General features: G+C 37.0%; 2 protein-coding genes across 6 annotated transcripts; one reads left to right on the top strand and one right to left on the bottom strand.

Annotated features, from left to right (window-relative positions):
- Window positions 1-231: 231 nt before the first annotated feature.
- pias2 (protein inhibitor of activated STAT, 2) lies at window positions 232-15,054 on the top strand. 5 transcript variants are annotated; one of them, XM_073860234.1, is made up of 15 exons: window positions 316-681; window positions 2,928-3,014; window positions 3,474-3,936; window positions 4,126-4,213; window positions 4,298-4,350; window positions 6,434-6,522; window positions 6,718-6,852; window positions 6,943-7,048; window positions 7,206-7,279; window positions 7,419-7,579; window positions 7,724-7,857; window positions 11,583-11,757; window positions 12,003-12,142; window positions 12,229-12,263; window positions 12,396-15,054. In XM_073860234.1, exons 3-15 carry the CDS (start codon window positions 3,477-3,479, stop codon window positions 12,579-12,581), a joined length of 1,836 nt encoding a protein of 611 aa, XP_073716335.1. In that variant the 5' UTR covers window positions 316-681; window positions 2,928-3,014; window positions 3,474-3,476; the 3' UTR covers window positions 12,582-15,054. The 5 variants fall into 5 exon arrangements, with proteins under 5 accessions (XP_073716334.1, XP_073716333.1, XP_073716335.1 ...); XM_073860236.1 differs by having other exon boundaries at window positions 320-371; XM_073860233.1 differs by lacking the exon at window positions 2,928-3,014 and having other exon boundaries at window positions 232-371; window positions 4,298-4,342; window positions 6,426-6,522.
- eef2l2 (eukaryotic translation elongation factor 2, like 2) lies at window positions 14,451-20,922 on the bottom strand. Its single transcript, XM_055199958.2, has 15 exons — window positions 20,766-20,922; window positions 19,607-19,821; window positions 18,998-19,179; window positions 18,264-18,475; window positions 17,965-18,152; window positions 17,769-17,874; window positions 17,580-17,693; window positions 17,315-17,453; window positions 16,611-16,806; window positions 16,280-16,538; window positions 16,088-16,195; window positions 15,655-16,008; window positions 15,390-15,572; window positions 15,177-15,309; window positions 14,451-15,053 (listed from the first exon to the last, which is right to left on the bottom strand). Exons 1-15 carry the CDS (start codon window positions 20,766-20,768, stop codon window positions 14,860-14,862), a joined length of 2,586 nt encoding a protein of 861 aa, XP_055055933.1. The 5' UTR covers window positions 20,769-20,922; the 3' UTR covers window positions 14,451-14,859.
- Window positions 20,923-20,965: the final 43 nt, after the last annotated feature.

Raw genomic sequence — 20,965 nt, 5'->3', positions numbered from 1 at the left:
TACGGCCCATGAGGAAGCTAAATTCAATTAAAATGCTTATAATAATATTATTATTAATAATAATTATAATAATAATAATAATATGAGTATTATTATATTATTATTAATATTATTATTGCTGTTGTTAGTTTTTTTGTAGCTGTGATTAAAATTACAAATATGTTACCTAGAATTCTATAGTTATTTCTTTATGGCAAAATAAATATTTGTTTTTAACACAAGAAACTTAACCAACTTTATAAGAGCACACAATGCCTAAAATAACCAATTTTAAGGTTATTTTATAACCTCAGCTCGTGTCACGTGACCAGACATCTCCGGACTGGCAGGATGAGCGCAGCCAGAAAATGGCGGATATTGAGGAGTTACGGGTAGGCGAAAGTGCAATGATAGCTGGCTACTTCTTTGCGTCTTTGACATTCTGAAGATATTTTGCAGTTTTCGTTTTGTAGTGATACTTTTCCAGTGGATTCGGCGCCACTGCTTTAGGTTATTAATAATTTTAACAGTAATGTTCCATCACTCTGAGAGTTGTTAGCCGCGCTTTTAGCTCAGCAGCTGCTACAAAAACATTGAAGACCAGCTTCTAAATATCACTCAGACTGCTCTTATATCCATATTTCACTGCATGAATATGGTTTATTGTAATGCCTAACTGAGCTTGACGACTGCTCGCAGCAGGTAAAAAGTTATTTACGTCACCATTTCTTCACTACTCGAATTGTTTTGGCTGGTCTTTTGTTAGCTAACGTTAGCATTCGACTAGACAACACCGATAACACAGTTGTATCCACAGGTGTAGTTTTGTTGATGCTGTTTATTTGCACGGTAATCGCAGTGTAGACAAGTATTTCAGACATAATGTGTGTTTAAATGCAAGTATTAACATTTTCTATAAAGTGGCGACATGGATGAGACTATTGTTTACAAGTCAGCAAGTTAGTTGCCAGCAAAGACGACAGCTTTAGCTTTATAAACCGCCTTTCTAAGGCCCTGTTTACATTAGAGCATTTGCGTTTTAAAACGTTTTTGAAAATGCATTTTTAAATGAAAACGATCCTCGTCTATACAGGCATTTCAAAGAATATCTCCGTTCACACTATACACATGCATGAGCGCGTAAAGGGTGACCATTTAAGCACACTGGGCATGCGCATAAAAGGGTAAAATACGTTATTACTCTAATAATAGCTTACCTTTAGCATGGGTGTGCAGTATTTTCTGCAATAAAATTCATATCTGGATAATTTGGCCGGTAACAATAACAGACAATTGTATCCTTTAAAAATGTGTTTGTGAAAGTCTTCTATTGTTCTACACCCCTCTCCCCCCACACACATACAACATATTAATATGATCAATAGGTTAATGCTGATGTTATTAACCAAACAGAAAGGTCTAATGATTTAAAATAGAAGCATTCAAGACAAGTAAAGAGCACTAAACAGTAGCAGATTACTAAACAGTTGTGATTAGTTCTCAAACTAAGGCTATGTTTACATTAATGCATTTAAAACGCATTACTTTTGCCACGTTTACACCTTTCATTTACACTACGCCGCCGTTTTCGACCCTCATAAACGGAGTCGTTTGTAAACGCTGAAGAGCCTGTTTTAGTTTGAGAACTCCTGGGTTGCGCTGCAGTGTAAATGAATGTAGACGGAGTCTTATGTAAACGAACAGCTGATGTTAACGCGACAGCGCATCATTTTCAAAGTAAAAATTATTTTTATTCAGGTAAATGGAGGTTTGCAACGGAGGTTTTGCCAAAAATAGTACACATCTACCAACCAGCTATTATTAACGCTATATCAGATTGTTTTAAATGTATCCTTATAGATAATGTCGGTTTTATATTTATGTTTGAGTATTGCTGGGTTTGAATATTGTTGTAATGTTGTTTATGTTTTGTTTAAATTTAGTTAGCTTATTACGAAAGATAGACTGTAATTTTAAACGGCATATAGGGCGTTGTAAAGGCCAATATGAAGGAAGAATTGTAATGGGTCAGACGTTATTTTCGAGTTTAATTTAAGTTTTGTTTGCTACTTTAAAATTAATTTCATTTCATACAATTTGTCTCTTAATTTCAATCGATGTTTTGTTAATAAAAATTAATAAAAACAATAAATCAACGTCATATTAATATTTAAAGCTCGTTTAGCCGATTGCGCTTTTTGCTATTTCTGTGTTGCTAGCGGAGGACATGCACGGATCTCGCACACTTTTAAAAATTAACGTCATATTCATTTTTATTAATTAATTGCACACTGAACAGCGACAGTTAAGGGAAGATAAGTTAGTTGGTGTTTTTCTAAAGAATACAGTCAGTTCGTACGAAAATTTTCAAATGGACTATAAGATCATAAATATGAATATGTTATTTTACACTTTTATGCGCATGCCCAGTTACGTGATTGGCCATGTTTCATGCGTTTATGGTCATGTATAGTGTGGATGAAGATTCTTTTAAAAATGCCAGAATAAACGAGGATCGTTTTCATTTTCATTTTTAAAACACAAATGCTCCAATGTAAACAGGGCCTAAAACAGGGTCTGCAGCTTTTGCGAACGACTCATTTATGAGGGTCGAAAATGCTGGAGTGGTTTGAATGAGGGGCGTGGGCGTGGCACAAGTAATGCTTTTTAAAACGTAAGTGCATTAATGTAAATATGGCCTAAAAGTAAATCCGTAGTCTATTACACAAAGGTCCATTATGTTTTAATTATGTGTGCTGTTATAGATGCATCTTTATGAGTGAGCTTTATTGTGTTGTGAAAGTGCTAGTAAATGGTTCAGAAACGCTATTTAAAATGTAAATCCACTTTTTTCACATTTTAATTAACTAGGTGTCAACAGCAGCTTTGTCCTGTGTCATGTTGTTCATGTTATCTAATGAGTCTTGGAATTATTCTTAACATTTTAGATGCATTTCGGTCACATTTGTTAAGGATTTTTAAAGAAAAAAGGATAAACACATAAGAACAATCAAGCATGGAGCATATATTAAAGGGTCAGTTGAGATTTTTTATTTCATTGGGGTTTCTTACGTGGGGAATTTTGGGTGGGTTGTCACCTCACTTATAGCGTACATGTTTGTGGAATACATTAACCTGCTTCCGTACAAATGAAATCATAACTTCTTAAGGAGTGGTACACTTTAAAGATGGGGTCCATTGACTTTTCATAGTAGGTAAAAAATACTATGGTAGGTCAATTGGCCCCATCTTTGAAGTGGACTACTCCTTTAAAAAAATCTCTTTTAAGCACATAACACCATCCTATGCCATGTTGATGCACAGATGACCCTTTGGTCATTTTTTTACCATACATGCAAAACCTTACAGCATGGCATAGTAGGTGATTTTTCTCACTGTGTGGCAAACATGTTTATTTGCTTGCTTAACTTGTCTTTCCTCATCTGGTATCTCAAAGTTTCCTGTTTTATGACCTGTTCGGTTTTGTTTTGCAGAATATGGTATCAAGTTTCCGGGTCTCAGAGCTGCAGGTACTGTTAGGTTTTGCTGGAAGGAATAAGAGTGGACGCAAGCATGAACTTTTGCTGAGGGCTTTGCATTTACTGAGGAGTGATTGTAGTCCTGCCGTGCAAATCAAAATAAAGGAACTTTATCGTCGGAGATACCCAAGGACATTTGACGGTCTCGCAGAATTGGCAGCTCTTAAGTCAAGCATTAAGTCCTATTTTCATATAGGTGCCACTGTTGTAAGCTCAGATCTTCCTCTTCAAACCGGCCATTCAGACCAGGTGCAGCAGCACCCGGTGAGCTGTGATTCACCTGTCTTTCATGAATCGAAGCCAATGATGAATATGCAGCAGCCCACGCCACTTTTGGCACCCGTCCACCCGGACGTGCAAATGAGGTCACTTCCATTTTATGATGTGCTGGATGTCTTGATTAAACCATCAAGCTTAGGTAATTTTTATAAAATACATGATCATGCCATGCAGGGCTGTTAATTAAAAGTGGAGAACAGATTAATGTCATGCATTTCACCAATTTTCTAGTTGACTTTTAGACTTTTATCTTTCTGCCTATAAATAAAACAGCCTATGGGTATTAGTAAGGAGGTGTAATCACAGTTATTTATTTATGTTTTTTAAGGGGCAAGTACTGCTCAGAGGTTTCATCAGGAAAAATACTTCATCTTTGCTTTGACTCCACAGCAAGTGAGAGAAGTTTGCATTTCTCGGTAAGAACTTTAAGACTTCAATGTGAAGAAATCATTTACTTTTTGTAAAACTTGGTTATAGTTTTTTGTTGTTGTTTTGAACAGGGACTTTCTTCCAGGTGGCAGAAGGGACTACATGGTTCAAATTCAGCTACGGTGAGAATTAAAGACAATGGATCTCAGTAAAGGTTGTCATGATTAGTACATTTGTTTGACGATTAATTTTCTAATAAATTACTATGATTGTGGCAATTAATTGTTTTAGGGCTTTGACAATTATTACGATAATTTGTCATAGGTTTTTTTTTGTGTGCTTCATTAATTAAATAAGGGTCACAATTTATTGTGATTAATTTAAATCGTCCCTTGCAGATTAAAGTCCCTTTAAAGTCAATCTTGAACCATTCAGGTTTTAGCAGTACTTGAAAGTTGAGAGAAACGGCAGTTTTCCCGCAAGTGGCCTTGGTTTTAGCTATGACGCCTACACGCCCCACCGATTGGGAGCAGAGAGTGCTGCCGTTTTTCCAAGATTTTTATTTTATTTATTCAAATTTGTCTGTGTGTTTAAAGGGATAATTTACCCCAAAAAATGAAAATTCTGTTATCATTGACTCACTCTTGTATAATTTTTTTGCTTTAAAGACACAAAGGAAGATATTTTGAGAAATGTTTGTAACCAAACTGTTTGTGGACCTCATTCACTGCTTTTCCATTCAACTTTTCTCAAAATGTCTTCCTTTGTTTTCATCAGAACAAAGAAATGTATACAGGTTTGTTACAACATGTGGGTGAGTAAATAACAGAATTTTCATTTTTGGGTGAACTATCACATTTTTCTGTGGTGTCACAAACTTGGAGCACATTTGATATCTGACTTTACATGGACTTTAAGCTTAATACATTAAAATTAATAATTGGTTTATTAAAGTATATCTTTTAGAAATTCTGTACAAAAGCAATTACTATGAAGTGACCATAAGTTATAACGAAAAGATTGTAAAGTCTTGAGCACCCAACCTAAACCTAAAATATGAGAATGGGTTTGTCGCCCTCTAGATGTAGACCTTTCAGCACAAAAATACAAAACTGATATGACCCAAATTATGGATTCATGTGTTATTTGAACATAACAGTGATGATGGATTTAGGTCATATAATATGATGGTGGACACAGTTATAGCTGTACTCTAAAATAACCACGGTTAGGTTGAAAAACCACAATCAGACTATTACTAAATAATTGTGACAACCCAAGTCTCATTCTCTAAACACGCGTACAGACAAATTTGTGTGTGAAATCTGAGTTTTTACAAGTAGAATGACTAAAAACCACATGCACACACATTTTTTTTAGAATTGGTTACCAGTGTATTTTTTTCTACACGTATGAAGATTATTATACAGATGCATGTCAGGCGAAACCTTTTTTTACTTCATTACATGCTTTTTTTTAACCTGCACTTGTTATGCCTGTGGACTAGGGTGGTCCTTGTAATGGGTCATTTTTTTGTTTCAATTTTTTTTCACCCCCTAAATGTGTTAGGATATCAATAAAAACACTGTGCAAAATTTTGAATTGTTCCTACAATATCTATAGGTTTCTCAAAGCCTTTGAATATTTCCGAAATCAAAATTTTTGCAAAATCTGTACCATTTGAAAACGCACAACACACATAAATCTATAACTTTGTTCCAGTTATTTCAGTCTCTTCTGATCCAAGTAACCATATAGCAGACTTGCTTCGTGTTGCTTCATCCATTGTCTCCGTGTATATTGTCTATTGTGCTTCATTCACATTGAAGCTTTCTTGCTTTGAAAGACATATCACAACTAAAACAGAAGTTTTAATTGCATGATTTTTTTTGCTTCGGTTACAATTTTACTACTTTATAAGTTCAGATGGAGCTGGATTGGGTGTGTTTTATGCAAATGACTAACCTTTGGCAAACGGTCTGAAATGAATCCATTAACATTAGAACGAGGTTAAGAACAAATTCACGTGCGTACACAGCTGTTGTGAATTAGGCGAAATGATTATTTTTTTTTTAGATGTGTGCTTTAAAAAATATGACTAATGTAGTTTAGTTAATAAAACCCAATGTGTTGACATTTTCTATGCTTTTATGTCTAATTCATCAATGGGACCAGGAGTATGCACAAAGAGAACTTTTTACTACTGTCTTAGTTTTGATTGTTAAAGTTTTTAATATGGCCTCTTTCCTTGGTTTTGATACTACGGTTTTGTCTAGCAGAAACCAGCTGTCCACAAGAGGACAATTATCCAAACAGCCTTTGCATCAAAGTCAATGGGAAACTGTTTCCTCTCCCTGTACGTAGCCCTGTTGTAATTCAACTTCAGTAAGCCTTCCTAATTCTTCTTTAAGCCTAAATAGTTAAAATCTGGTGTCAGAACAACATTGCACACACACACAGCAGGAATAACACACAATAGCAATACATCTCGAGTCCTGCTGTTATTACTGTATTCATGTGTTGTTGATGATGATATTTATTTGTCACACAGGGCTATGCACCTCCTCCTAAGAATGGTGTGGAGCAGAAAAGACCAGGCAGACCGCTAAACATCACATCGTTGGTCCGGTTGTCATCCGCTGTGCCCAATCAGATATCAGTCACATGGGCACCTGAAATAGGAAAGGTATGTGCAGTGCAGTTGCACTTTTTCGATCATTTCTAAGCATTTATTTATGTCTTATTTATATGTACTTTTTTTTCTTGTTTTTTGTAGACGTACTCCATGTCTGTTTACTTAGTACGGCAGCTGACCTCCCCACTGTTACTGCAGAGACTGAGAATGAAGGGGATCAGAAACCCTGACCACTCCAGAGCATTAAGTAAGATTATTATGATTAAAATAAAAAATTTGGAGTTACGTTGTCATTGTTTGTGTTTGCCATGTATTCTGTAACAGTTACTTTTATGCTTTAATTAATGGCCTAAATTGCTGAAATGATATATTAATATTAAATGCATACACTCTTTTTATAACAGTTAAAGAAAAACTCACAGCAGATCCTGACAGCGAAATCGCCACAACCAGTTTACGGGTTTCACTCATGTGCCCAGTAAGTTACTGCATCAAAAAGATTTTGGCTGACTATTTAAACTCACTTTAAATACTAGTGTTAGCTTTTATTTAGTTAACAGTGGTAGCTTGTGTCTAGTGTTGTTTTGCATAACTTAATAGCGCCCTTTTTTGCATAGCTTGGCAAGATGCGCCTTGCAGTACCGTGTCGAGCTGTCACCTGTTCGCACCTGCAGTGCTTTGACGCTGCTCTCTACCTGCAAATGAATGAAAAGAAGCCCACCTGGATCTGTCCTGTCTGTGACAAGAAAGCCACGTACGAAAGTCTGATTATAGATGGGTATGTTTGTTTCTACTTGAATTCCTCTTTTTAGTTTTGCATTAATAGTAATTAATAATAATATACATTTGTTTAATCTAAATAAAGGGGGTTCAAGCTGTGTAAAAGCCCCATAGAGTAAACTAGGCACTTTCCATTCTTTAGACTCTTTATGGAAATACTCAACGACTGCACTGATGTTGATGAAATCAAGTTTCAAGAGGATGGGACTTGGTGTCCAATGAGACCAAAGAAGGAGGCGTTGAAAGTGTCATCTCCGTGTATCGCAAAAATTGATTGTAAGTGTTCATACGGAATTGTAAATGAAATCTAACTTGACACATGCTGTTTGGAAATCAAGAGATATATAAGTAAATAGGGCTGGGCGATTAATCGAAAAATAACCGAAACCGAAATTCAGAACCTCTAACCGACATTATTTTATCATGTCGGTTATTTCGGTTTTTAATCCTGTTAATACTTTCCCTTTAAAAACAAACTGCTGCGTGTGATGTTGCGTAACTCCGCCCCGTCCTGTCAGTGGCACAGCGAAACATGGAGGAGAACTCAAACACTGTTTAACTGAGCAGCAGGATCATCTAGTGCCCAAAAGAAGCACAGTACTTTTTTTAAGAAGTACTCGCGAATGTGCAGGCACCTGTGTCAAAAATACGGAATGCGCGATCGGGTTTTTACCGCACACGCGCTCAGTTTAATCTACCGATGGGTCTCTAAGCAGCCCGGGTAATGTCATCACATCTCATTCACTCAAAACCGCGAAAAGACGCGCCCGCGTGAGTTTAAGACACTTCAGAGATGACGGAGAGAGAGAACGGGAGAACTTCTAGTCTACATTAACACCAAAAGCATTACAGATGAGAATAAATGTCTTAGACATCAGTGCCCAGTTAAGAAAAAATGGATCGAATACAAGAAACGTGTAAAGGATACAGTCCAAGTATGTATTTTGCCCTACTCATCTCATTACAATATGCTATCTGGATACAACTTATTATGTATGTATCTGATGTCTATAATTAGTCATGGGGGTTGTATGATTCTTTGGTTCATAACTTCCCATTCTGAAAGTTTCATCAATTGTACATAATTACATGCAACATCTGCATAGAGTTAAGTCTATTTAATATTTTTCAGTAATGCAGTTATTTTGGGAAAAATGTGAATAATTGCATTGCAGGCTGATTTAAGGTGTGCCCTAAACTTTCCAACCTTGTCAGTGAACTATGAGGCAAAAAAATAATTGTTTATTAATCGTAACCGATGTCAAATGTTAGATTAACCGAGGTTTTGATTTTAGGTCAAATCGCCCAGCCCTATAAGTAAATACAATTAGAAGTCCTAATGAGACATTTGCTCAATAGATGCAAACAATTCTTAAAGGGTCTCTTGACTGTAAAGACTTGGTTGTATGATTTCATACTTTATATTTGCATGCTACTACTAAAATCCATTGATGGATTAAAAAAGTAAGACTTATTTTAAACTGTGGAGGCCACCATTATGTTTCATGCACAATACATGCTGGGTCAATGACTTGTACGGTTGTCGCAAAATATTACTACATTTTACTAACGTAAATACTATTAGGGCTGCACGATAAATCGCATTTGATTGTCACGCGCATCTCGTCAGTAATTAACTGCCGTAGTTAACTGACAATCAGGGCAATTTTGCATTAATTATCGCGGACGTATCGCCTGTGATATGTATGCGATATGGCCCAGCTTGTCAGATAACTACGGCTCTGTGTAGTTAATACTGCTCCATCTGAAAGCAGCTGATGGCGATTTACTACTAATCAAGGAACCGGAATTTGTGACAAGATGAACGTGATATTGCATGCGAAATGTTTTGGTCCTGCGATGTTCTTGTATTTTTTTTATGGTTTCAGATAATTTTACAATCTACTGTTGAAGACTTTACCATGTTCACCTTTCTGTAGCGTTTATAGAACGACACATATTTTGATGTAAACAAAATGTTGTCCTCCGAGTGAAAAGATTTTTTCAAAGTATAAAAACTATAACAAATGCCATTAATGGCATTAATCAAAACCCTTACTTTGTCATATTAAGAACACTGTCATTGCTGCTGTCATCCTTGGGATGACGTTGCTGAACCTTTTTGGACAGCTTTTTTGTTCCTGCTAGATTTTCATTGACTTTGAGGAAAATAATGGAAAGTTTTTCATAAGATTCCCTGGGGTCAATGTTAGCATGACAGAAGCTTGATGCTGTCGTGTGAGAATAAGCGACAGCCGTCATTTTTCCTTCGCCCGTGTGCCTCTCACATAAACTATTCGATTTTGATGGTTTACGTTTTCTTCCACCACAGATTTATCAATGCCATTAAAAGTATTATTTTGTTTGTTTGTTAATCACGAAGTACCGAGTACATGAGGAAAACTAGGATTCCGTGTGTATTCAAAGCCGGGCCATTATTGTTTACAGTGCATGGAATGATGCGCTGTGATTGGTTGAATGGCGTTTATCGTGTTTTGGAAAAAAATTAGAAAATATGACAGAATAACACGGAGGATATCGGATTTTGCATAAAATTAAGAATGTACTTTTTAATACTGACCTGATACAATACTGATTTTGGTGGTAGCTTTTTTTTTTTGGGGGGGGGGGGTTATTGTGTTTTGGAACCAAAAAATTAATATACAAAAAATATAAAATAAAATAGTATACCCATTGATTTAAAAAAAAAAGTTTCATACTACAATTATTAGTTCTATTTTATCACCTCTCAAATATGGGTAGGTTTTTCAAAAATACACAAGTTTAAGCAAAAAGCTGAGATAATTCCATTTTTGTGAAGGACTTTTGATGGAGATCAGATTCAGAGCGATCCTCAAAAACATACACGAAGTTTGAGCTGTTTGCCCTAGAGCAGTGTTTCTCAAACTTTTTCAGCCCAAGGACCACTTTATCTTCCAATTTTTGTCTTAGGACCACCTAACAGAATCCCACTCTAACACGCCCCCAAAAAACAACAAAATAGGAAGGATAAGCTAAATTTAAGTTTAATATGCAACCGTTTCAAGTCAAAAACTAATTTTTTAAACACAAATGCAATGCTATGTTCAGAAATTATTATATGAATTTTATTTCATTTGAACAAGTAAATGTGAAATAAGTTACAGCTTAATATGAACAACAAACTGCACAAAAAACTGCAATTAAACAGTATAACAGCCTAGGTCCCACTTAATGTCATTCCAAAGAGCCATTAGTTTAAAACTGAGGTGGTGGGTATATGAAGTCTATGGTTGTAACTATGGTAACAACAAAATGCTGAAAAAAAATTTCCCCTTAATGTCCAAAATCACTGAAATTACAGGGATTTTACACATGAAACAAAAACTAGTACATTACAAAACTAATAGATATGTGGATTTTAGCTGCTTTCAGTTGACGTTTGATCCTTCTTTTGACTCCTCTTTGGTTTAGCCACCGATCCATTTTTACGTTATTAAAACAGAAAGGCAAGAACTGATATCACAGTTTTGCAAGTGCATTAAAAATCTACTTAAATAAGTGATGATTGTATAAACGCTTGCCTAGTTTAGGTCATCTTTTGGCGGACCACTGGGGGACCACACTTTGAGAATTACTGCCCTAGAGCGATACTTCCGAGTTTTATAAGTTGCGTAAGAGCGGTATTACGGATTGCTGGAAAAACTTGTCATTGGCAGAATGCATTTTCTCTTAATTGACAAGTTAGTTGTTTATAGTCAGGGTACCCTTTATTACAGGTAGATAGTAACATTTGTGGACAAACTTTGTTGCCCTAACAAAGCCTGGCCTAAACGTTTAAAAAAGTGCTTTACGTTTGAAAGGTTTAACATGTAGACATTTGGTTTAGTAGTCTAGCTGACTGTATGAACATGTATTGCCAATAAATACAATTTGAAGCTGTATAAAACTTGTGGAGAAAATAACATTCATTGTATCTTTGATTTTCATACTTGATTTTAAAAATGAATCATGACCCTCAGGTGCTGTTCCAGTGCGACAGAGTGCAGTGGTGCAACCCTTAGAACCCAGCAGTACAAAAAAAGCAGACGTGATTGATCTGACGTTAGAGAGCTCATCTGATGATGAAGAGGACGATCCTCCTCTAAAGAAGCGCTGTGTCTACATGTCAAAAGCAGAAGAGATGCACAGTAAAGGGTTTGTGGTCATTAATTCACTAAAATTACGACTATGCCATTTACATTCGTAAATGGGTTAGAATTGCAATTTTGTGATATTATTTTTATTTCAAAACAGTATCTTACAATGTAATTTATTGTGTTGTAGATGTAGAGATGTAGAGTCTAGATGTATGCATTATAATCCTTAATATGATAATATGATGTTGTTAGGGCTGTTAATTGTGTTTAATGGCTTTAATATTGTTATCATTCTTCTCTTAGGGTTTTGACCTATCAGCCACCAACGGTTCGGGTGCCACATGTCCAGGCACTGGACACCTCATACCTGACCTCCTCAATAGCAGACTACTCTGTTCCATTCCACCATTCAACCTTATCTACTATTCCCACAGATATGCAAAGTATGTGCTTATCTGATTTGTTATCCAATAAAATTTGCTTTTGTTCATGCTCAACATAATTTTTATGCTCTGTTTGTTTCCCAAAGGTCTTGATTTATTTTCTCTGATTCAGGACCCCCAGGTATGTATAGAAAGATTTAGTTTATAATTGTCAAATAAGATACTCAGTGGTTTGTCTTTTCTTTTATTAGCTAGATACAGATAAAGTTTTTTTATGAAACATTATCATTAGTTTGCTTTTTCTTTTCGGCAGCATTACAGGCCCTCCATATTTTTAGATGGCCTTTCAAGCGGTCTTCAGTGTGCCACCACCAGTGCCGGCCTGGTTTCGTCGTCAGCTCAGTACGAGACAGCGACTCATAGCAGCAGCTCTAGTCATGAGACGGGGGTTATCACGGGAGGAACTTCGAGCCTTTCAGACATTATTTCACTAGACTGAATATTTGGACAGAATTACCCCGGTCACCAAACCAATGACGATTTTAAAAGGGTAGCTAAGCTATAATTTTCTATGTTGGACTTGGGACTTTAAGAATAATTTTGACAAGGACCTAGAAGGACTGCATTGGAAATCTCTTGAGGAATATAACTGGGTCAACAGGGATGCTTCCTAAATTGCAGCCCTGACACTCGCCGTTTTTTCCTCGGATTGGGAATACCGACACACAATAAAGACTCTCATCCTTTGGCCTTTTAAGTGGAGGAGCAGAGCAAAGCAAACCAGGAATAAATGGACTGGACATCTCAGACTTTATATGACGGCTCGATTGTCTTTGTTGTGTGATGCGTCTGCGGATTTCAGCGCCAGCTCAGTTTATGTTTTCCTTTTCAATTTCAGCAGTGCAATTATTATTTTTTTGTTACTTCAGACTTCAGTTGCAGCAATAAAACCTATTTGTTGTATATTTTATAATGTTTACTTCTCTGGAATGAAGTCAGATTTTAAATCGCATCTGCATAATTTTTTTGTTTTATGTGTGTTTTTAATAGTTTGTGATTTAATTATTTAAGGACCATCAGATTCCAGATTTTCAAATTTGTACTTTTATGTGGAAATGTTTGTTTTTGCATCTCATGACTTAAGTTGTGTCTAATTTGAGTTGTTTGTGGTCAGCTAACAAGACATGCAGCTACAGGTTAAATCAATATTAAGCCATTTATTGTACTTTTAAAATTATGTCTCAAAATTAATAGTTCTGATAAGCAGAGGCGGACACTACTTAAAGGGGACAGAGAATGAAAAACCATTTTTACCTTGTCTTTGTTGAATAATGGTAGTCTACCCACATTCACAAACATACAAAAAGTGCTAAATATGCTAAACATCTCAGTCTCATAGAAATTCCTCTTTTCGAAATATCAGCCAGAAAACAGCCCAATCTGAAAAACTGATGCTTATGACATCACAGGCATCTAACTGCCCCTCCACTTTAAAATAATTGGCTAAATTTTTTGAGTGGCAGCAAAGTCAGCCAATTAGTAATGAGATTGCAAGTTAAGCCAGTAGGGGGAGCCAAATAGGTGCAAAACCACTTGTTTAAAATCCCCCGCCCTAATAGAGCTTTATGAGAGAGGTTTTTAGGAAGCTTCTAAGGCATTACAGACCCAAACAAAAAAAATGTGTCTATATATCACAGAACAAGGATAAATACTCCGTTCAATTATTCTATGTCACCTTTAAGTATTTTTACTTTCTACATAAAAGTAAATTTTTAAGTATTGGTATTTTATCAGTGTTTTTCTTTGGAAAACATACATTTCAAAGCATATTATCATAATTTTTACTCCACTACATTTCATAATTTCAACTTTTTTGTTTATATTTAATATTTAAGTACATTAAACATCTAGTATTTTTTATTTAAGTAAAAAGTACACAATTTTTTTGTAAATAAGTAATTAATCAATTTTAATATGCAATATAAAAGGAATACACAGTATGATTCTATGCTTTAGAATGTAGTGAACATTTTTTAGTAAAGTATTTTTTTCCTAAGACAAATACACTGATAAAGCACAGATGCTTGGAAAATTGACTTAAAATACTTAAGGAGTGTCCGCCTCTGCTGATAAGGGATATGGGTATCGACTCAATAGACACATTTCCTTGTTTTTGGAAGTTGCTGATGGTTATTATTATTGCCAAACATTTTTAATATAGTCTTGTTAAATATGAGCTATATGTTGTAAGTCCACACATGTAAATGGTTTTACACAGGTTGCCCTCTTACTTAAATTGTAATTGTAAAATGTACTTTTTTTGAGTCGAGGAAATTTTATTGATGTGGGAAAAGAAAACACCTGTAAATGCTGATAGAGTGCTTTATTGTCCCTCCAAATCAGGGCTGTTTTATAATGGATATAGCTTTCAATACATAATGGCACAGATGAGTGTTGACCTTTTTAAATGGTTTACCAAAAGATGGACACCATTTCACATGATACATCATATGACATAAAAACCAATCCACAGTGATCAGATCATTATTTCATGTTTATCTGAAAATATATATTTTTAAATGCTAATGATTAAGTGCGGATTTTGTGTCGTTTTTCTGTATTACATTTGGACACATTCATACTCGCAAGTCTAAAGTGCTCAGATTTGATTGGCTGCAAAACTTTGCGCAGCTTTAAAATGCTTAAGAGTCGTCACTTTGGAGTTACTTAACATTGTAAGAGTACTAGCTTTTATCAGCATCTATGCACCAGAGAAATTATAATTTGTCCAGGAAGTTGTCCAGTGCTGGGATTCCCTCCTTCAGACCTTTACGTTTGCGGGTATCTGCCACAATTTGGTATGCTCTGCTCGAAACGTCGTAGGGGTCACCGGGCAAAATCTGCCAGTGGTCAAAAACGCACTGAGGAAAGGCCTGACCACCTGTGTTAGACCTCAGGTCTGCTGTAAAACCTGTGCAGAAACAAATAAATGCATATACAGCTTATTTAAAGAAGGCATAGGCTGTATGTAGTGCTATTCACTAACCATTGTTTTAAAATCACAATTGTAAAATCCTACTATCATGTTGCTCACCAAATGATTCATTTACAGGCAGAAATGCCTTCACCACAAATATAGGTGTGCCTGCCACTTGAGACTCCTCGAATACATGACCTCTTTTTCTGTTCAGCACACCGTAGATGCCACCAACAACCTGCTCTGGACACTGGCAGGGAAAGAAAATACTTTAGTGCCATCAAGATTTCGATCAAAAGAGTATTTTTTGATCAAAAGAGTCATATGCACCTGAATCTCGACCAGGTAAATGGGTTCCATGAATCTTGGTTGTGCAGTGAGCACAGAAGCATACAAAACCCTACGGGCTGTAGGAATGATCTGACCGCCACCCCTATGGATGGCATCAGCATGAAGGGTGACGTCATGAACGTCAAATCGGACTCCTCGCATGTTCTCCTCACAGAGTGCACCCTGGTAATTTAACACAAAAAAACATCAAAGTTAACCCTAAACTATGTACTGTAGGAATATCTGTTCACCTGTCTATACTCACTTCTTTGGTTGCCCACTGGAAACCAGCCACCACGCTGTCCTTAATCTCATTCAAATACTGAACTCCCTTTGTGATGTCCACAAGGACGTTGGGCCCGGTGCCGTCCGGTCCAAAGCACCATATTTTACGGGCCTCTGCAACCTCCCATGAGTAGGTTTCAGCCAGGTAGCGGGCTCTCTGTTTGAGCTCCTGCCGAGCGGTCACTTCACCCTTATCAATGTCCTCAGCCAAGCCGTCGGGGAATGGCTGACACTTCATGTAAAGACGATTGTGCTTGTTGGGGGACTTAGACAAGCAAACCTGGTCTGATACCTCGCTGACTGTTTCACGATATGAAACAACTGGGTCTGATTTCTGTAAAAATGATCTGTTAGTTGAGTAACTGATATATATATAAAGAAATCTGTGCATTGCCATTTAAGCCCTACTGTACCTTCAGAGGGATGCCTGCATGATCTTCTTCCAAGTCTTTGAGGCAAATCTCCAAATGCAGCTCTCCAGCACCTGCCACTATGTGCTCCCCAGACTCTTCAATGATACACTAAGAAAAGGCAAATAACATTTCATCAAAAGGATTTGTTCTGTAAAGAAACGTGTATCTGGGTTCCCCAGCCAAGATATTCACCTGAACCATAGGATCAGACTTAGCCAGACGTTTGAGTCCTTCCACCAACTTTGGCAGATCAGCTGGATTCTTGGCCTCCACAGCAACTCTCACCACAGGACTAACGCTGAACTTCATGACACGCATGTTGTGAGCATTTTCGAAGGTGGTAATGGTGCCGGTCTTAATCAAGAACTGATCGACCCCAACCAAACCGACAATGTTCCCGCATGGCACATCTTCAATGGGCTCCACATACCGACCCATCATCAGAATAGTTCTAAAGAGGAGGACACAGTGAGTAATGATCATATAATCAAACCAATCAGGATGCATTATGTGTTTAACAAACCTTTGGATTGGTTTTATGTACAAGTCCTCTTTCTTTCCTGGTGTGTAGTTTGGGCCCATGATGCGCACCTTTTGTCCTGTGGCAACCATACCGGAGAAGACACGACCGAAAGCATAGAATCTACCCTTGTCGGTGGTTGGTACCATCTTGGAGATGTACATCATGAGAGGAGCTTTAGGATCGCAGTTCTTTATACCTGAAAGTCAAAGGAGGATGTCAACATAAAAAGTGCAGATAAGGCAAATCTTCCTTAAAGGAGGGGACAATTCACAAGACTTTATAAAGATGTCAAATAAATCTTCAGTGTCCCCAGACTACGTATGTTAAGTTCTAGCTCAAAATAATTACATTAAAATTGCCACTTTGTAGGTGTGAGCAAAAATGTCGTTTTTGGGCGTGTCCTTTAAAATGCAAATGAGCTGATCTCTGCACTAAATGGCAGTGCCGTGGTTGGATAGTGCAGATTAGGGGGCGGTATTATCCCCTTCTGACATCACAAGGGGAGTCAAATTACAATTACCTAATTTTCCACATGTTGGCAAAGAATGGTTTACCAAAACTTAGTTACTGGGTTGATCTTTTTCCCATTTTCAAGGTTGATACAAGCACTGAGGACCCAATTTTAGCACTTAAACATGGAAAAAGTCAGATTTTCCTGATATGCCTCCTTTAAGTGTGAAACACTTTGCAGTATATTGACTTACCCATAGCAGCTTCATCATCTCCAGGACCCTCATATAGCAATTCACAGCGGTACTTCTGAGCTGTGACAGGAGAGGGAAGATGGATGGTAATCATCTGCAGTAGAGCCTCACCTGCGGGCAACCAGCGGCGCATCACCGCCTGGAAATACAGTAAAACCACAAGTTAAAAACATCGGCATAGACATGTTTAATCATTTTTGGGGTTAGTTACGTACTGTATGTTCTTAAAGTATAAGTTAGTGTAAGTTGTTGTGGGCAGTTGTACCTTAAGTAAAGGTTTTCCTTCTTTTTCTTTGTCATCTGCATCAAGCTTTACTTCAAGTTTCTCAATCAATTTCTGGATCTCGTCTTTTTTAAAATTCATGATGGCATCAAAAACCTTAAAAAAAAGTAATTAATTTAACCCTTGTTACCTAGTAAGAAGGAATTAACAAGGACTGATTTCTACACACACCTTAAAGATTGGATCCAGGACAAGTTGGCAGAAAGTACGTGGCAGCTTTTTGCCATCTGCAGTGTTTGCTGTTTTGCTAAATTTTCCACAGGAAGGATCAAAGTACCTGAAAAAGATTAAAGTTAAGAAGGATGATTTAATGTACATACAACCACTATCAGTAAATAATGTCTTTTTTATAACTCGAGATTCTTACTTATCTCCCCACAGCTTTTTCATCATATCCTCCACTTTCTTAGCCCGTTCCGCTGGAGGTAGGTCTGCTTTCTTCTTATCTCCTTTGGAAGCAAACTTGGCCACATACATCTCAGCAAACTGCTTAAGAGTAAAAGCCCAGCCGTGTAGACCTGACCCGAATCCTACAGTCCCAACCACAGGATCCACCTACATGTACACCCCAAAACCAGAGATAAATGACAGTCAATGTTTATTTTTATTCTTTTATACATTTTTTTATGCTATTAAATTCAGATGCCAGTTTGAGTGATCTGTTACCATAATGTTTCCCATTGGTCCATGTTCTCCTTCTCCGTAAGTTGAGATGATGACATTAACATTCTCTACAATCCTCTGAAAAGTTTGAAAAAGCTCATCAGGTTCCAGTTGCAGCTCAAGGAGGGCGCGATCCATCTTATTCATCATCAGGACAGGCTTGATGCGCTCTGCAATGGCTTGTCGCAAGACGGTTTCAGTCTGCACACACACACCTGTAGAACAAATTTAAAAATTTTCATTAATATTGATCTCTTTTCTCTCAGGTTTAGTTTTTGCGATCCAAGAAATTGTTTGATCGGTCTCTCAATCAAAGGCCTTCTCCAAAACAATACATGTGTGTGAGGATTTATGATAAAAGAGACACTCGCGTTTGCCAGATACTTGCATAATCTCATCCGTAATCAAAGTTTACTGTTAAGGGAGTGTCTTGCGTGTATTTGTGAACGTGAGCGTCTCTTTTATCATAAACGGTTTTGCACGTGTGCAGCAGGCACTTATTTTGACAAAACAAGTGATGCATATGGTTTACAAGACGCAACAAACACATATTTTGAAAACGCAAGCAACACACACGACACTCCGAACACATATTTTGAATTAGCGCCCCTCGGATGAGCAGTCACGAGCCGCCACTGCTTATATTGCATGCTTTATTGATTAAAAATGAAAAATTCTGAAATAATAAAGAAAGAAAGATGTTTCAAGAATAATTATCCTTTCTAGCTTTGCCTTACCTGATACACAGTCTACCACTACAAGGGCACCATCTGTAACTCTAAGGGCAGCTGTCACCTCGGAGGAGAAGTCAACGTGTCCTGGTGAATCGATCAGGTTTATAAGAAAGCCAGAACCATCCTTGCACTGCTTAATGAATGCTAAATCACTTTCATTAAGCTCATAATATAAAGAGATAGCTCTGTGGGGAGAAATACATTATTTATGTTCAATAGCTGTTAAGTCATTGTGGTATTCGTTTGATACATTTCAATTAAAACATGCTTAAAGGGATAGTTAACACAAAAATGAAAATTTTGTCATCATTTACTCCCTCTCATGTTGTTACAAACCTGTGTACATTTCTTTGTTCTGATGAACATGAAGGAAGATATTTTGAAACCGTTCATGAGCCCCATTCCTTCCATAGTATTCTCTTTTCCTACTATGGAAGTGAATGGGGCTCATGTTGATTTCGTTACAAACATTCTTCAAAATATCTTCCTTCGTGTTCACCAGAACAAATACATTTATACAGGTTTGTAACAACATAAAAAGTGAGAAAATGATGACAGAATTTTCATTTTTGGGTGAACTATCCCTTTAAGAGATTTGTTTAAAATGCTTATGTTGACTTGATGGTGATGCATCTCTCCTGTTCATCTTTTCTCGTGTCAGTGAATCTGGTCTCTCCTGCACGAGCATTGGCTATAATACCAGCCTTGCACACCAAGGAATCGGTGAGAGTAGATTTACCATGGTCCACATGAGCAATTACAGACATGTTCCTGATGTTGGACTTTTTGTCCATAATCTCCCTGATCTGGTCTATTGTAAAGTTCACCTGAGGGACGAACACAAGTTGATCAAGTGGTGTTTGTGCAACAAATATGATGGTGTTTGTGTATGAGTGAAATATATGTCATGTCAAAACATATGAATGACTTTAGCTCTGGGTTTAAAGGATCAAAACCTACAACCGAATGTGGCAGTCTAACTCCTCAATCAAAGGTATATGCCGAAACACGAATAAGATTTAAAGATTAGTTAATGTTTTATAAGCACTTCATAATGAAGTACGGCATGTACCATTATAACTGCGTAGCTACCGGTCGCTGTTCGCTGCAGCGCTCTTTAGCACCACTAGCGACAGACTCCGTTAATAACAAGCTTGTTTTGACTGATAAATCGTCCTGGGTAGTTTCGAATCGACTTTCAAACATAATAACATTTTTTCTGTAACTTATAAGAATCATTTAAACGCTAGAGTCACGGTTTGTTGTGTCTTTCAGCACGAAACTTAATAAGCGCACAGTGGGCGTGCACGCGCTATTTATATTCCGATATGCCCGTGCGCAGTGGTATGACAGGGCCATATCCCTAAAATAAGCGTTACGCTTAAAAACAAAGAGGGCATTAACCGCATGCGGTGTGCTTTATATCCATTTCTTGATAGCAAATAGACTAGTTCCGACTATCTTTCGTATTAAAATATTTTTATATCTACATTATGCGACAGTATTACGGTGCGTCATACCATTATCTCACTACTTCATTATAGACGCCTTGAAATGCTCCGAGTGTTCAAGTTTAAGGCAGAAATAAACCCCGAATATCTTCGAGGCAGATTTTAAGTACGTCATTCATTTCACAATGCTATAAAGAATACAAAATGGCTGAATAAATGCTTCGGTGAAGTCTTACATTTACGAAAATCATTAAATATAATAGTTTAGTCATTTTTAATAAAGCCTGGTTTACTGTCACATTGATATATCGTAACGTTACCATTTTGGCGAATGTATCCCAAGTCTAGGACGGCCTCGTATGCAGTCGGTGCTGTTCTCCTGTGGAGAACTTGGGTGAAAGAGAGAAATTATGACGTAGTATCTTAATTTATGCTGCGACAGATAGCACTGCGTAGTCAGGTGGAAGAAGTCATATGGATCCAGATCCTCCAATACTAAAGTACAGTAAAGGAATTTAGA

This window comes from Misgurnus anguillicaudatus, chromosome 22 (assembly GCF_027580225.2).
Source record: "Misgurnus anguillicaudatus chromosome 22, ASM2758022v2, whole genome shotgun sequence".
Taxonomy (NCBI): Eukaryota; Metazoa; Chordata; class Actinopteri; order Cypriniformes; family Cobitidae; genus Misgurnus; species Misgurnus anguillicaudatus.
This window is presented reverse-complemented; position numbering and strand designations above follow the sequence as displayed.

What these genes read in the sequence shown, in the direction of transcription:
- pias2 (XM_073860233.1), top strand. Translation starts at nt 348, where the DNA reads ATGGCGGATATTGAGGAGTTACGG. An exon ending in GACTACATGGTTCAAATTCA is followed by an intron (nt 4,343 to 6,425) that starts GCTACGGTGAGA and finishes CTTGGTTTTGAT; the next exon opens with ACTACGGTTTTGTCTAGCAG. An exon ending in GGGCACCTGAAATAGGAAAG is followed by an intron (nt 6,853 to 6,942) that starts GTATGTGCAGTG and finishes TGTTTTTTGTAG; the next exon opens with ACGTACTCCATGTCTGTTTA.
- eef2l2 (XM_055199958.2), bottom strand. An exon ending in TGCATCACCATCAAGTCAAC is followed by an intron (nt 19,180 to 19,606) that starts ATAAGCATTTTA and finishes TTCTCCCCACAG; the next exon opens with AGCTATCTCTTTATATTATG. An exon ending in TTTACCTGGTCGAGATTCAG is followed by an intron (nt 15,310 to 15,389) that starts GTGCATATGACT and finishes TTTCCCTGCCAG; the next exon opens with TGTCCAGAGCAGGTTGTTGG.